General features: G+C 37.5%; 1 protein-coding gene across 1 annotated transcript in view; it reads right to left on the reverse strand.

Moving 5' to 3' along the window:
• Window positions 1-6,219: 6,219 nt before the first annotated feature.
• rpgrip1l (RPGRIP1 like) overlaps window positions 6,220-13,177 on the reverse strand; it is a 40,929-nt gene continuing 33,971 nt past the window's right edge. The window contains exons 24-26 of the mRNA XM_073832343.1: window positions 11,045-11,129; window positions 10,776-10,912; window positions 6,220-7,066 (exon numbers count right to left, since the gene is read on the reverse strand). Of these exons, the coding sequence (XP_073688444.1) occupies window positions 6,942-7,066; window positions 10,776-10,912; window positions 11,045-11,129 (347 nt within the window). The 3' untranslated portion in view covers window positions 6,220-6,941. The remainder of the gene's footprint in view (window positions 7,067-10,775; window positions 10,913-11,044; window positions 11,130-13,177) is intronic.

Raw genomic sequence — 13,177 nt, forward strand, 5'->3', positions numbered from 1 at the left:
TAACAACATGCTAGTAACTTGATAATCATGCTAGCAACTTGCTAGTAACTTGCTAATCATGCTAGCAACTTGATAATCATGCTAACAACATGCTAGTAACTTCATAATCATGCTAACAACATGCTAGTAGCTTGATAATCATGCTAGCAACTTGCTAGCAACTTGTTAATCATGTTAACAACTTGTAATTTGATAATCATGCTAACAACATACTAGTAACTTGATAATCATGCTAACAACATGCTAGTAACTTGATAATCATGCTAACAACATGCTAATAGAATGTTAATCATGATAAAAAACATGCTAGTAACTTGCTAATCATGCTAGCAACTTGCAAGTAACTTCCTAATCATGTTAACTACATGCTAGTCAAATGCTAATAATGCTAGAAACATAACATGCTGGTAATGCTAATCATGATAAAAACATGCTATAAACTTGCTAATCATGCTAGCAACTTGTTAGTAATGTTTAATCATGTTAGCAACATGCTGATCATTTGCTATTCATACTACCAACATGCTAGTAACTTGCTAATCATTCTAGCAACATGCTGGTGACATGCTTATGCTAACAACATACTAGTAACTTGCTAATCATGCTAACAACATGCTAGTAACATGTTAATCATGCTGTAAACATGCTAACAACATACTAGTCATGCTAAAACATGCTAGTAACTTGCTATCTATCATCTATTAAACTTTAGGCTTTTATACTTTAAACTTTAAACTATTTCAGACTGAAAACAGTCAAACTTAAAACTTATTAAATTTATTAAACTTACTAAACTTTTCAAACTTCCTGGTCCGACTATTATCAAGTTACTAGCATGTTGTTAGCATGATTATCAAGTTACTAGCAAGTTGCTAGCATGATTAGCAAGTTATTAGCATGTTACTGACATGTTGTTAGCATGATTAATAAGTTACTAGCATGTTGTTAGCATGATTAATAAGTTACTAGCATTTTTAGCATGATAATCAAGTTTCTAGCAAGTTGCTATCATGATTAGTAAGTTATTAGCATGTTACTGACATGTTGTTAGCATGACTAAGTTACTATCATGATGTTAGCATGATTATTAAGTTACTAGCATGATGTTTACATGATTATCAAGTTACTAGCATGTTGTTAGCATGATTATCAAGTTACTAACAAGTTGCTAGCATGATTAGCAAGTTATTAGCATGCTACTGACATGTTGTTAGCATGATTAACAAGTTACTAGCATGTTGTTAGCATGATTATCAAGTTACTAGCAAGTTGCTAGCATGATTAGCAAGTTATTGACATGTTGTTAGCATGATTAATAAGTTACTAGCATGTTGTTAGCAAGTTTCTAGCATGATTAGCAAGTTATTAGCAAGTTATTGACATGTTGTTAGCATGATTAATAAGTTACTAGCATGATTAGCAAGTTAGTTTGAATGAGTTTAAATATATTAGAAATCTAGTTGATAGAAGGGAAGTTTGATTGAGTCTCAAGGGATTCTGGGAGTTTTGTCAGTTGGAGTTTGAATAGTGTTGATCATTTGAACATTCTGTCAATGTGAGTCTATGGGATTTTCCCCAGTTTTAATTGTCCTTTTTAGGAAAAGAGTAACTTGCTAATAGCAACTTGCTTTCTTAAGCCAACTTAATAATAATAATAATAATAATAATAATAATAATAATAACAATAAAAAACCTCCCTGCAACATTCTCACAACGTTTTTTCATGGTCAAAAAAGAAAAGCTTAACAATAAGCTTAACTAGCCTAACACTAACTTAAGAACTGCTACTTGGTTCTCAAAAAAACAAATGGGAACCAAATACTAACATAAGAGATGTTCTGTGTTTACTGGGTAGCTATTTTAGATAACTAGTTGAGCAACTTTAAATAGTGAAACTGTATTTTCTCCAGCACAGTTCCTAAGCACAGTGTTAGTGCTTTTGTTGTCATATCAGCTAAAGCTTCAGGTTTAGCAAAATGTAAGTGCAAGGTGCCCTCCGACAGACAGTTAAATTGATATTTCTGCGACTCGCTCCGCTCTAGATTCATTTAGTATCTGCCGGCGGTAAGTGGCCTTTGTGGGCTCAGGTTATCCATGTCACCAAAATGACACTTCCCTCTTGTCCTAACACGTCTAATTGAGGAGCGGCCCTGTATCATTTCCCAGAGTGCTCAGCGGTGATTTGACAGATGGGCCAAGAGTGTAAAGGGAGGGGGGTCCGGGGGCCACCCACCCGCCTGTCACAGCTGTCAAAGGGCTGCGCTCCAATCATCTTCACATGACAACACGACCCGCCCCACATCTTAACTCTGAATGGCTAATGAGACCCCGTGGGACACCTTTTCTTGTCCTCTTTTCAGGTGGCAGGGTCATTTGCATGATAGCACCAAAGACAGAGGAAGCTGACGGAAGCGGGCGGCAGTGCTCGCTATCGACCTGTGATATTGATCAAGTCGTGTGCTCGGCTAATGATGCTGCTCGGCTGAACATATGAACCCCGTTAGAGAGATCATTACCCATCCAAGATCCGATACTGATGTACAGGAGCTCAACCTCACTCTGTCAAACTCACTAAAACATCTGCCAATATGTTTCTGGAGAGAGATACAAATTATTTTCCATTGTTAGCTTGTTAGCTATAGATTTTATTGGCTTTTTTAGTACATATTCCTTCTTATTGTACAGGATTGATCAGAGCATGTGGTATACATTATAAAAAAAAGTTTGTCTTCATTCATCAAAACAGTAGTCTCAGCCTCAGACGTCACGCCCACGGAACGTTGGTTAAACGTCTGATGCATATGGTGCACTTAACTGGAAACACTTCAGGAATGTCGAAGTCGTCATCTGATTAGTTGAATTTGATCGGATTTCTGGGAGACGCGAGTGTCGCGTTTATGTGTCCGCCGGGAAACAAAGCGCAGATTGATTTACGTTTTGTTAAAAGGTGCTTATGCAGACGCCATTGTTGTTATACACATGTGACGTTCGGGAAAAAAATTACTGACTTACTGCTTGCTCTCCCTCTTCTTCGTTATCTTTCAATGCTGGCTATTTCAATGGCTGACTTGTTGCACGCAGTCTGTTGTTGTGGGGGCGTTTCCACGCACAGAAACGTGACGCTGAACGAAACGAACTGTGATTGGTTGTTTGACATGTCGATCAAACGGTCTTATGGGCGGGACTTGGCCAATGAAAGCTGCCATGAGTTCCAGACCTTCAGCCGTCAGTCTGAAGGTCTGGCTACGCGAGACTATCAAAACAGTGGCTTGTTCCACCACTAAGGGTGTACTCACACTAGGCACGGTTGCCATGAACCGGGAACCCGAGTACGATTGTCCCCCCTCTCCACTCCCCCTCTGGCCTGCACTCACATAGGTTTCAGCATTCGTGCCGGAGCACGCTTACGTCATTATGGTGTGACGGTTTCAGGATAAACGAGAAGAGTGGCGCTCTCGCAGAACGCAATTTATTCCATCGCTGTTTATACTTTGTGGATAGTAATTTTGAGTCGTTTGTTCCGCAGTGGTCCACAGCCTATTGTTAAACAGGTCTATCGCCTTTATGGCACAAAAGTTTTCGCGCAATCGTGCTGCTCGTATGAGGAGATTTGCAAGGTACCAGCTGAAGTGCAGCAAGGACTTTGCAGCTTTGATTACGGACTATAAAAACGTTGATTACCTCGCAAAAACGCGACGTCACGTGTCCTGTTCCGTGCTCCAGCACGGTTAGCACTTACACTGCATGCGAACCGCGCCCGAGTCCAACTGAACCGTGCTCCGGCCCACCTCTTCCAAGCGGACCAGGGACAGCTAAACGAGCCACGCCCGGGCACGGTTCGGAGCACTCACACTAGTCAAACGAACCGCGCTTTGGTGGTCAAACGCACTCGGGCACGGTTCAAACTGCCTAGTGTGAGTACACCCCAAAAACATTTTTTTCTTCTTTTTGGCTGATATCAGCTAGTCCATACTAGGCTGCTTTATAATGTTAACCAAATAGCTATAGAGTGCTGTAGTGTCTGCCCACTTCATAAGTATATTTTCAATTTATTTTTAGCATAAAGCATTTGTTAAAGGGGTCATCAGATGCTAAACTAACTTTTACATGTTGTTTGAACATTAATGTGTGTTGGTAGTTTGTGTACACAACCACCCTACAATGATAAAAATCCACCCAGTGGTATTTATCTTTAGAAGTAATTTCCCCTTTTTAAAATCAGTTCATTCTCAGCTTCTTATCGTTGTGACAAAACACAGTTGATTGACATGAGCGTCTTACCTTAGCCCCGCCCTCACCGAGCTGAAGCAGTCCGGATACGATCGCCATTGTGTGACTCAGGTGCAGAGGAAGACTCTAATTGAGTGATTGAGGTGTTCTGTTGTTGGATGTAATAACGAACATAGCAGTAGTCATTTACTCCCGACATCTGAGCCGCTGAAGAGGCACAACGTTACTTTCGTTTTTAAAAGGACAGCACCAATCCCGATCTACATGTGTCTATGTTCGTGTGAATCATTCGTGATGCAGCTTCACCCACAGCAGAAGTGAGTAGAAGGGGTTTTTATGCATCTTTGTAAATGGCCTTTCTTAATAACGTGCTTGTTGGCAAGTTTCACCGATAAACGTGGCTAAATGCAGCTAAATGCGGCTAAAGTAAACATTACAGCTCATAATCCCTCAGCGTAGAGGGGAGGGGGCGAGCAGAGCTCATTTGCCTTTAAAAGGCCCATGCAATAAAATGAGCTGATATTTTGCAGAGCTGATTTTGACAAGATAAAAGGGTGGTTTTTTTTACACTACTATTGAGAATTTTTAAGCAAAGTATATTAGAGACTTTTCATTAAGACTCTAAAGCATCCAATGACCCCTTTAATAAAGATATTTTGCATAAAAGATATAGTCAACAAGAGAAAAAAAATAATCCTTTCAAAAGTTTACATCCCTTGATTATTAATACTGTTGTTACCTGAATGATCCACAGGTGTGTTTTTTAGTTATAGTTGTTCATGAGTCCCTGCTGTTTTTTTAGTAAAATTCTTTGGTTTTCCAGCATTTTTGTGTATTTGAACCCTTTCCAACAATGACTATGATTTTGAGATCATCTTTTCACACTGAGGACAACTGAGGGACTCATATGCAACTATTACAGAACGTTCAAACACTCACTGATGCTCCAGAAGAAGAAAAAACATGCATTAAGAGCTTAACTTGAAAATCAAGGTAAATTTGACTTATTTTGTCTTCTGGGAAACAGGTAAGTATCTTCTGTAACCTCGGAAGGGCAGTACTAAATGAAAAAAAAGATAGTTAGGCAAAATAAGATAAATGTACACATCTTTATTTCATTCAAAAGTTTTCACCCCCCTGCTCTTAATGCGTTGTGTTTCCTTCTGGAGCATCAGTGAGTGTTTGAACCTTCTGTAATAGTTGCATATGAGTGCCTCAGTTGTCCTCAGTGTGAAAAGATGGATCTCAAAATCATACAGTCATTGTTGGAAAGGGTTCAAATACACAAAAATGCCGGGAAACCAAAGAATTTGTGGGACCTGACTGACTTTTCTGAAGAACGGCAGACAGTTTAACTGTTCAGGGCAAACAATGAACGACTATCACTAAACAAAAAAAAACAAAAAACAAAACACAGCTGTGGATCATTCAAGTTACAACACAGTATTAAGAATCATATGTAAACTTTCAAACGGTAATTTTTATAAATTCAACTATTATTTTCTCTTGTGAACTATATGTAAACATCTTTTATGTGAAATATCTTATTCAGGTCAGTACTAAATAAAAAATAACATGCATTTGGTATGATCCCTTATTTTGGTAAAACAGTTAACATTTTGCAGACTCTGAAAGGGGGATGTGAACTTTCTACCTCAACTGTATTAGGGATAAAAGTTTCACTGTTCAACTACCATTCAGATACTAATGGCTACATACTGTCTGCAGGTTTTATTCTTTCCCTTGGCTTTAGCAAAATCTCAAAATTTAAATTTTGTTAACATTTCCGCATGCATACGTGGTTTTAAACCTTTAAGACTGTGAAACACACACAGTTCTTCATGTGGTCTTCTTGGGTTCAGCAGAAGAAAGTCAGTCATTGAAAGTAAGTTACATTACAAAATTGTGGCTTGTATATGTAGCTTCTTCTCGACTTTAAGTAAAAAACATAAAACTGAGGTTTTAGGAAAATCAGAAAACAAAATGAAATAACACTAAAACTCTTTAATACATTACTCTGAAATGTTCATAAATATAAAACATTTACAAATATCGGTTTATAAGGCTGTCTACAAAGATTTGCAGTACATTCAAAATAAAGCATTTATATCTCTACAAAAGATACTAAATCTGAATTGTACTCTCATATGCGGACCTATAAAGAAATATCAAATGATCTGCAGTGCAGATAACAGTAACATTTCACACTCAATCGCACACACCAAAACAGAAGGAGTGTCTGCGCGAGCGCCACAGCTCGACACGCGTGAAAATCTGCATTAGCATTTTAAAGAGCTTGATTTAATCCCATTAAATCCAGTTAGATTTCATTTCGCACCTTCAATAAAATATCGCCGCCTGCCACAGCGCTGCCTAATGAGGCTTAACAGCCTTTTCATTAAGCAAAGTTATTAAAGGTCTAAACATCAGCGCTCCATCAAACGCAACACTGGAGGCCATAAAGAGAAACATTAGGATATGATTTCACACCGTAAGGGATCAAAGCCGCGTGATGGCGTTTACATAAAGGACTGTTTTGTTCCCATATGTTGTCACCGTCTGCAGCGTTTAAAACCAAACCGACCGCCCCGTGAATTACATTGAACTTCGTTTTGGTGAATCCAATTAAAAACGAAAATGATTTAAGGAACATTTAATATTGCTGATGAAACAGCAGAGTTGGAAAAAAGTAAATCATTGGTTTTGGTGAATTAAGCAAGTGTAGTTAGAGGACGATCACGCTCTGGATCTTTCAGGATGGATGTTAGAGCCTCCAGAGCTTCGACGGTCACAACTAGATGGCCGATAACTTCACTGCTGTCCTGAACGTCCACAACTACAATGAGGGACAGAGAAAAGAAAACACAAAGTTTTTATGGTCAGCAGATGGCACTTTCCATGAATAGGGTGCAAACTGTTCTCTCATTATATAAAAAGGCATGAATACCTTTAGAGAAAGAAATATTACATATGTTAGATTGTAACAATGTGTTTAAAATAATAATTCGAACACATTAAATGTCTCTGCCACCTCAGTAGTCTTAACTCTCTTGACTATATGCAAAAAATTAATATCATACAATAATAATTTTGACCAATGACCAAAAATTCAAAAAGTAGGTGTTTACAAAAATGTGCATGCAACCCTGTTACTAATGTTTTTAAAAAATCATTAAATTGTGACAACATGGAAGTGACATTATTTAGATCTTTTATATAGCAGGAAGAGCATTACATTGTCTCAATTTTTACACAAATAGTATTTATTAAGCTAACCCATTCAACCCTGTTGATAAAGTTTCTTTAACAGATATGTTTAAATTTAAAAACCCTTTACCTGCAAACCTATAACTTTCTGACGTATTATCTTTACTTTCTCATGTTTATCTTATAGGGATGTAACGATATTAACAGTATCGTGGCATCACGATAGTCTCGATATCATCGTGGTCACATGACGATATGAAACGATAGGTCTTCCGGGCAAAAGGTGTATTTAAACCTCTTATTCTAACATAAAAGGTCTTTATAGTTGTGTTTTGTGCCATTATGCATTGGCACAGTATCTGTCAAACAAACTAAAACCGAAAGCACAATATAGCTTAATCCCTTCATCAAGTCTGTTTTAGCTGAGCATTTCAAAGCGAAGTGTGCACTTTGTTCAGGCGTTCAGCTCGTGATCTGGTGTTTTCCATGCCTCAGAACGGCTCAGTTAACAGTGAATGCATGTGCTGTAAGTTTAGTGTGCATTTGGGAACGCAACGGCCAACAGTGCTTTATTTTTGCAACAGATGATTACTTTTAAAGCTTAAAAGTGCAGTATGAAAGCTGACAGTTGGCGGTTTAAATAGGTAACGTTACTGCAGTCTAAATTTAAAATATCTAGTAGTGTAGAAATTAGGAAAGAAAAGTCAAAAAGTCAAAAGACAAGTCAATTTCTTATTTAAGTTTTATTAGTTAATACCATGGGCTGGAGCTCTTAGTTTTGAACCCTTAAAGTGCATTAGATAGAACATTTTAACTTTAAAATGTACAAGTCTTTTTCCTTTTTAAAAATCATATTGTGGAATTCATATCAAGATATTTTCGTATCATGAGATTTTGATATCGTTACATCCCGATTATCTGATGTTTATGGTTATAAAAAAAATATAAAAAAATAGGGTTAAACTGTCTCACAAAGTTTGGTAACAGGGTGGACTAAAAATGAACATTTCATATAAAAATAATCTAAAATAAACCAAATCATTACACTTTGACATTCTGAGGAGGACAAACAACATTTTCACAGGTTACACATATTTTATTGAGTTTATTGAGTTATTTAACATCATACAGTGCCCTCCACTAATATTGGCACCCTTAGTAAATATGTGCAAAGGTGACTGTGAAAATAAATCTGCATCGTTTATCCTTTAGATCCTTCATTCGAAAAATTCACAAAATTGTAACATTTCATTGAAGTAAAACGATGGAAAATTAGGGGGAAATCTCATTATGAAATAAATGTTTTTCTCTAGTTCACGTTGGCCACAATTATTGGCACCCCTAAAAATTTGTCTAAGTAAAGTATCTCTAAAGTATATTCCCATTATTATTTATATTTTTTAGCACACCAGGGTGGATAGGAGTATAAAATTGTCCAGTCATGACTTTCTGTTCCACAGGATTATAAATATGAGGAACACAAAAGCCAAATTCCCTTAATCATTCATCACAAGAAGTAAAACCAAAGAATGTAGTTCTGATGTGCAGAACAAGTTTGTTGAGCTTCACAAAATAGAAAGTGGCTGTAAGAAAAGAGCTAAAGGATTGAAAATCCCCCATTCTCACCATCAGGGCAATAATTAAGAAGATTCAATCAGCTAAAGATGTTATAAATCTGCCTAGAAGAGGATGTGTGTCTATATCATCCTAATGCACGATAAGGAGGAGAGTTTGAGCGGCCAAAGACTCTCCAAGGATCACAGTTGGAGAATTGCAGAGAATTGTTGAGTCTTGGGGTCAGAAAGCCTAAAATAAAATGATCAAACAGCCCCAACATCACAATGTTGTTCCAGAGAGTTTCAAGAAACAATCCTCCTGGCTCACCCAAAAACAAACTCCAGCATATTCACTTGTCAGACATGATTGGGACGTCAAACAGGACTGGCTTCTATGGTCAGATAAAAATAAAAATGAGGATTTTGGCAGCTAACCCTCCAGATGGTTTTGGTGCAGACAGGGATAAAAAAGTACCCCATGTCCACGGTTAAAAATACTGCTGGGTCTTTAATGTTGTGGGCCTATTTTTCTGCCGGAGGTCCTGGACATCTTGTTTAGACACATGGCTTCATGGATTCTATCAAATACCAGCAGATAAAAAATCAAAACCTGACCGTCTCTGTTAGAAATCTTATAATGGGCCATGGCTGCATCTTGCACCAGCAGGATGATGATCCAAAAATTGTGTCACTGAGCACAGAATGAAGCTTCTATGGCCGTCCCAGTTCCCTGACCTGAACCCTGTACAGAAACTGAAGAGAAGAAGCACCAACATGAAGCTGGAAAGAGAGAGATTCTGGAGAATCTAGAGAGATTCTGTTTGAAGCAATGGTCTCTGATCTCTTGTCAGGTGTTCTCCAAACTCATTAGACTTTGTTGGAGAAAACTCAGAACTGTTATCTTGGGAAAATGACGTTGCAATAATTGGGTGCCAATAACAGTGGCCAGCATGAACTAGAGAAAAACATTTATTTCATAATGAGATTTCCCCCCTAGGTTCGATTGTTTTACTTCAATGACAGGTTAGAATTTTGTGAATTTTTTGAATGAAAGATCAAAAGGATAAATTACGCAGATTTATTTTCACATCCACTTTTGCTCATATTTACCAAGGGTGCCAATATTAGTGGAGGACACTGTATTTGTGAAAACTACCAAGTAGAGCTGCACGATTCTGGATAAACTGAGAATCGCAATTTTTTTTTATTCAAATAGAGATCGCGATTCTCCCATGATTCTGAACTAAACAAAACAATGTGTGGCAAAATGTTATTGCTGCAGTCTATTTAAAAGTGTTTAGTTCATTTTAATTAATTATTAAACATTTTAATATATGATATAAAATATATTCTGCAAACCATTTTTTTTTTAATTATAAAAAAGTGGTTTGAATGAATGATTCAATGACTCACTCATAAACACTTCACTTGTTTCATTACTGGATGAATCAGCGTTTTTGAACAAATCTCCTAAATAAATGATTCAATGACAAGCACATTTTTAACAGTAACAATGCAATCGCCACAAACATTATTTGAAGCGCCAGTTACGTTCAAAAGGGATTTGCTCTATTTTGATCACTATCATAGGCATCAGTGTTTATATCTGAACTATAAACGTTGAATCGAGATCGCAATCTTCTAAAGATTAATCATGCAGGTCTACTACCATGTATCCATGATTTGACATGACATAAATAAGCACCACTCTAATATTCACACTAAACTAAAAAAACTTCTGTTGTGACTGGAATTTTATGACGCAAAGTAAAACACACTTACTATTGAGGCTGGCGTCCTTCATGTCTCTGCGTTTATCCATGATATCAACGATACGCAGGTAGGCCACACCCACATCCTCGCACTCCTCGTCTTGCTCCTCCTCTTCAGGAGGGTCGCTCACCACTGTGAACTTTATGCTGTCACAGCCAATGAAAGAGTCAGTTGCTTATTTGAGCTGGATAACACAGTTTCGTATATACAATTATGTACTTTACATGACAGATAAATGCGACACAGAGAAACTGATTTTAGATTATAAAGTGTCTCACTGCTCTAGTTGTCTGTTCCGGCCCTCCAGCACTGCCCTCAGAGTTTGCCGTCTGGGCTGGTTACTCTCCTTATCCACATGGATCGCTGTCAAAACATTGTATGTTGTTTAGGTCTACTTCTTTATTTTGATGAAATACTAATAAAGATCATGTTTATTTGGCATTGATTAGTAAAATTATACAGCTACAAGAACCAATGTGGCCAATCATGGTATTAAACAGCATAAAATTAAAAATGGTGGGCAGTCAACATGGCTGATAAAGGTACTTTGGATTACCCTATTGTTTCTCAACCTTGTTACTTCAGGCCCCCCAACACCATGTGTTTTGGAGGTCTCCCTTATCTGACCCATCAATTTCAGGCCTTAAAGCCGCCTTTCCACTATCTCTGACAAGCGACAGACTGGAAGTGATTCATTTCCAATTGCGAGTAGTGCGGTAGCTGCGTGGAGTTTCGATTATATGCGTATGCGAAAAATTCAAATCCAATTTGAGCTACGGATGCATTAAAACATTTAAACTTCTGTGGCTAGACCGTATGCAACCACCCAACTGGATGTGATGTATTCTAATCAAAACCGTGAGCACGAGGTCACAATTACTAATATTTTTTTCCACTTTAGGGTTATTCTGTAAACACTTTATTTGTAAAATGATGCTTTAAAATAATTAAGACAGAAATAACAATTTTCGTGGCGACTGCCACTACGGGGAGAAATGCGACAATTGTATCCAAATGTCGGAGACAGTGGAAAGGTATCTTAAGAGACTCTACACTCTCAAAAAGGATGTGTTAATTTTTAACACATTGTTTGTGTTATGTCTATTTTAGCACATTTTGTGTTATTTTGTGTTAAATGTGTGTTAAAAACGAAAAAGATAAAAGAAAATATCCAACACAGTGTGTCTAACTCAATATGTGTTAAATATCAGCCAATCACATTGCTGCCTGCGTCACTTCATGAGCCGTTATTCTTCTGACACAAGCAAATTTCCTTGAGCTTCAAGTTTTCATCGTCAGGACATAACTTCAATGTGTGAAGGTAAGAGAAATGTTTGTATTTGCCATTATACATTTTTAAAATGTCTTTTGTGATCGTTTGCTGCGCCTGCTGCACATCTCGGCGGTGGGAGCTTATTTTAACAAGCTTTATGGTTTCTTTTGTTAGATTTATTGTGAACAGAATCGCTCTTAATTAATCATTGACACGTTGTAGTGCTTCACATGAGGAAATCCATGTCGTTCATGGCGTCTTTCTCTTTGAAAATAAACAGCTTCGTGGTGCCACGTATTGTGCGAATTGCCCTAAGATGCTAACATAATCTCTGATTCTTAAGCTTTTCTTGTCTTTTTAGCTATCGCTATTTTACAATATTCATTATGTGTAGCCTATAAATAACAAAAGTATCTTTATTTTACTCTTGCAGCTTTGAATGGAAGACACTCCTGAAGCGCTTGTGGCAGTTACTGACGAGACAGGAGACAAACCAGAGACTTCATCTCACCCACCCTCACCATCACTTCTGATGAAAATATGTAAATAAAACAATTAATGCTTAAGAGGCTGTCAAATACAACATTTTTTTTATTTAAAGTACAAACTTTATTAACCATTAACAACTTTTCACTCAAGGAACAATTAAAATGTTTAAATTACTGTATTTTGATTCTTTACCTCTTTTGAGTTTTTATGTTGTTAGTAGCAGGTTTAATAAATGGTGTATAAACTATACGTTAGTTTGCTGTGTCTTTAATGCATACAAGATTTAATCAAAAATAACACATACTTGACACAAATTGTGTATTTATAACACATAGTGTGTAGAAAAAAATCAACACATTTTCTGTGTTAGCAGGAACTGACCAGTGGTTCCTTATCCTGGTCGGGAACCACTGGTCTACAACAGGGTTGTCCAATCCTGCTCCTGGAGGGCCAGTATTCTGCAGATTCTCCAACCCCAATTAGACACACCTGGAGCTAAACTCTGCAGGTGTGTCTAATTGGGTTTGGAGCTTAACTCTGCAGAATACAGGCCCTCCAGGAGCAGGATTGGACAACCCTGTTGTAGACCAGTGGTTCCCAATCTTGGTCCTGGAGAACCCCCAACACTGGACATTTTAGATGTCTCCCT

Source organism: Garra rufa, chromosome 25 (assembly GCF_049309525.1).
Source record: "Garra rufa chromosome 25, GarRuf1.0, whole genome shotgun sequence".
Classification (NCBI taxonomy): Eukaryota; Metazoa; Chordata; class Actinopteri; order Cypriniformes; family Cyprinidae; genus Garra; species Garra rufa.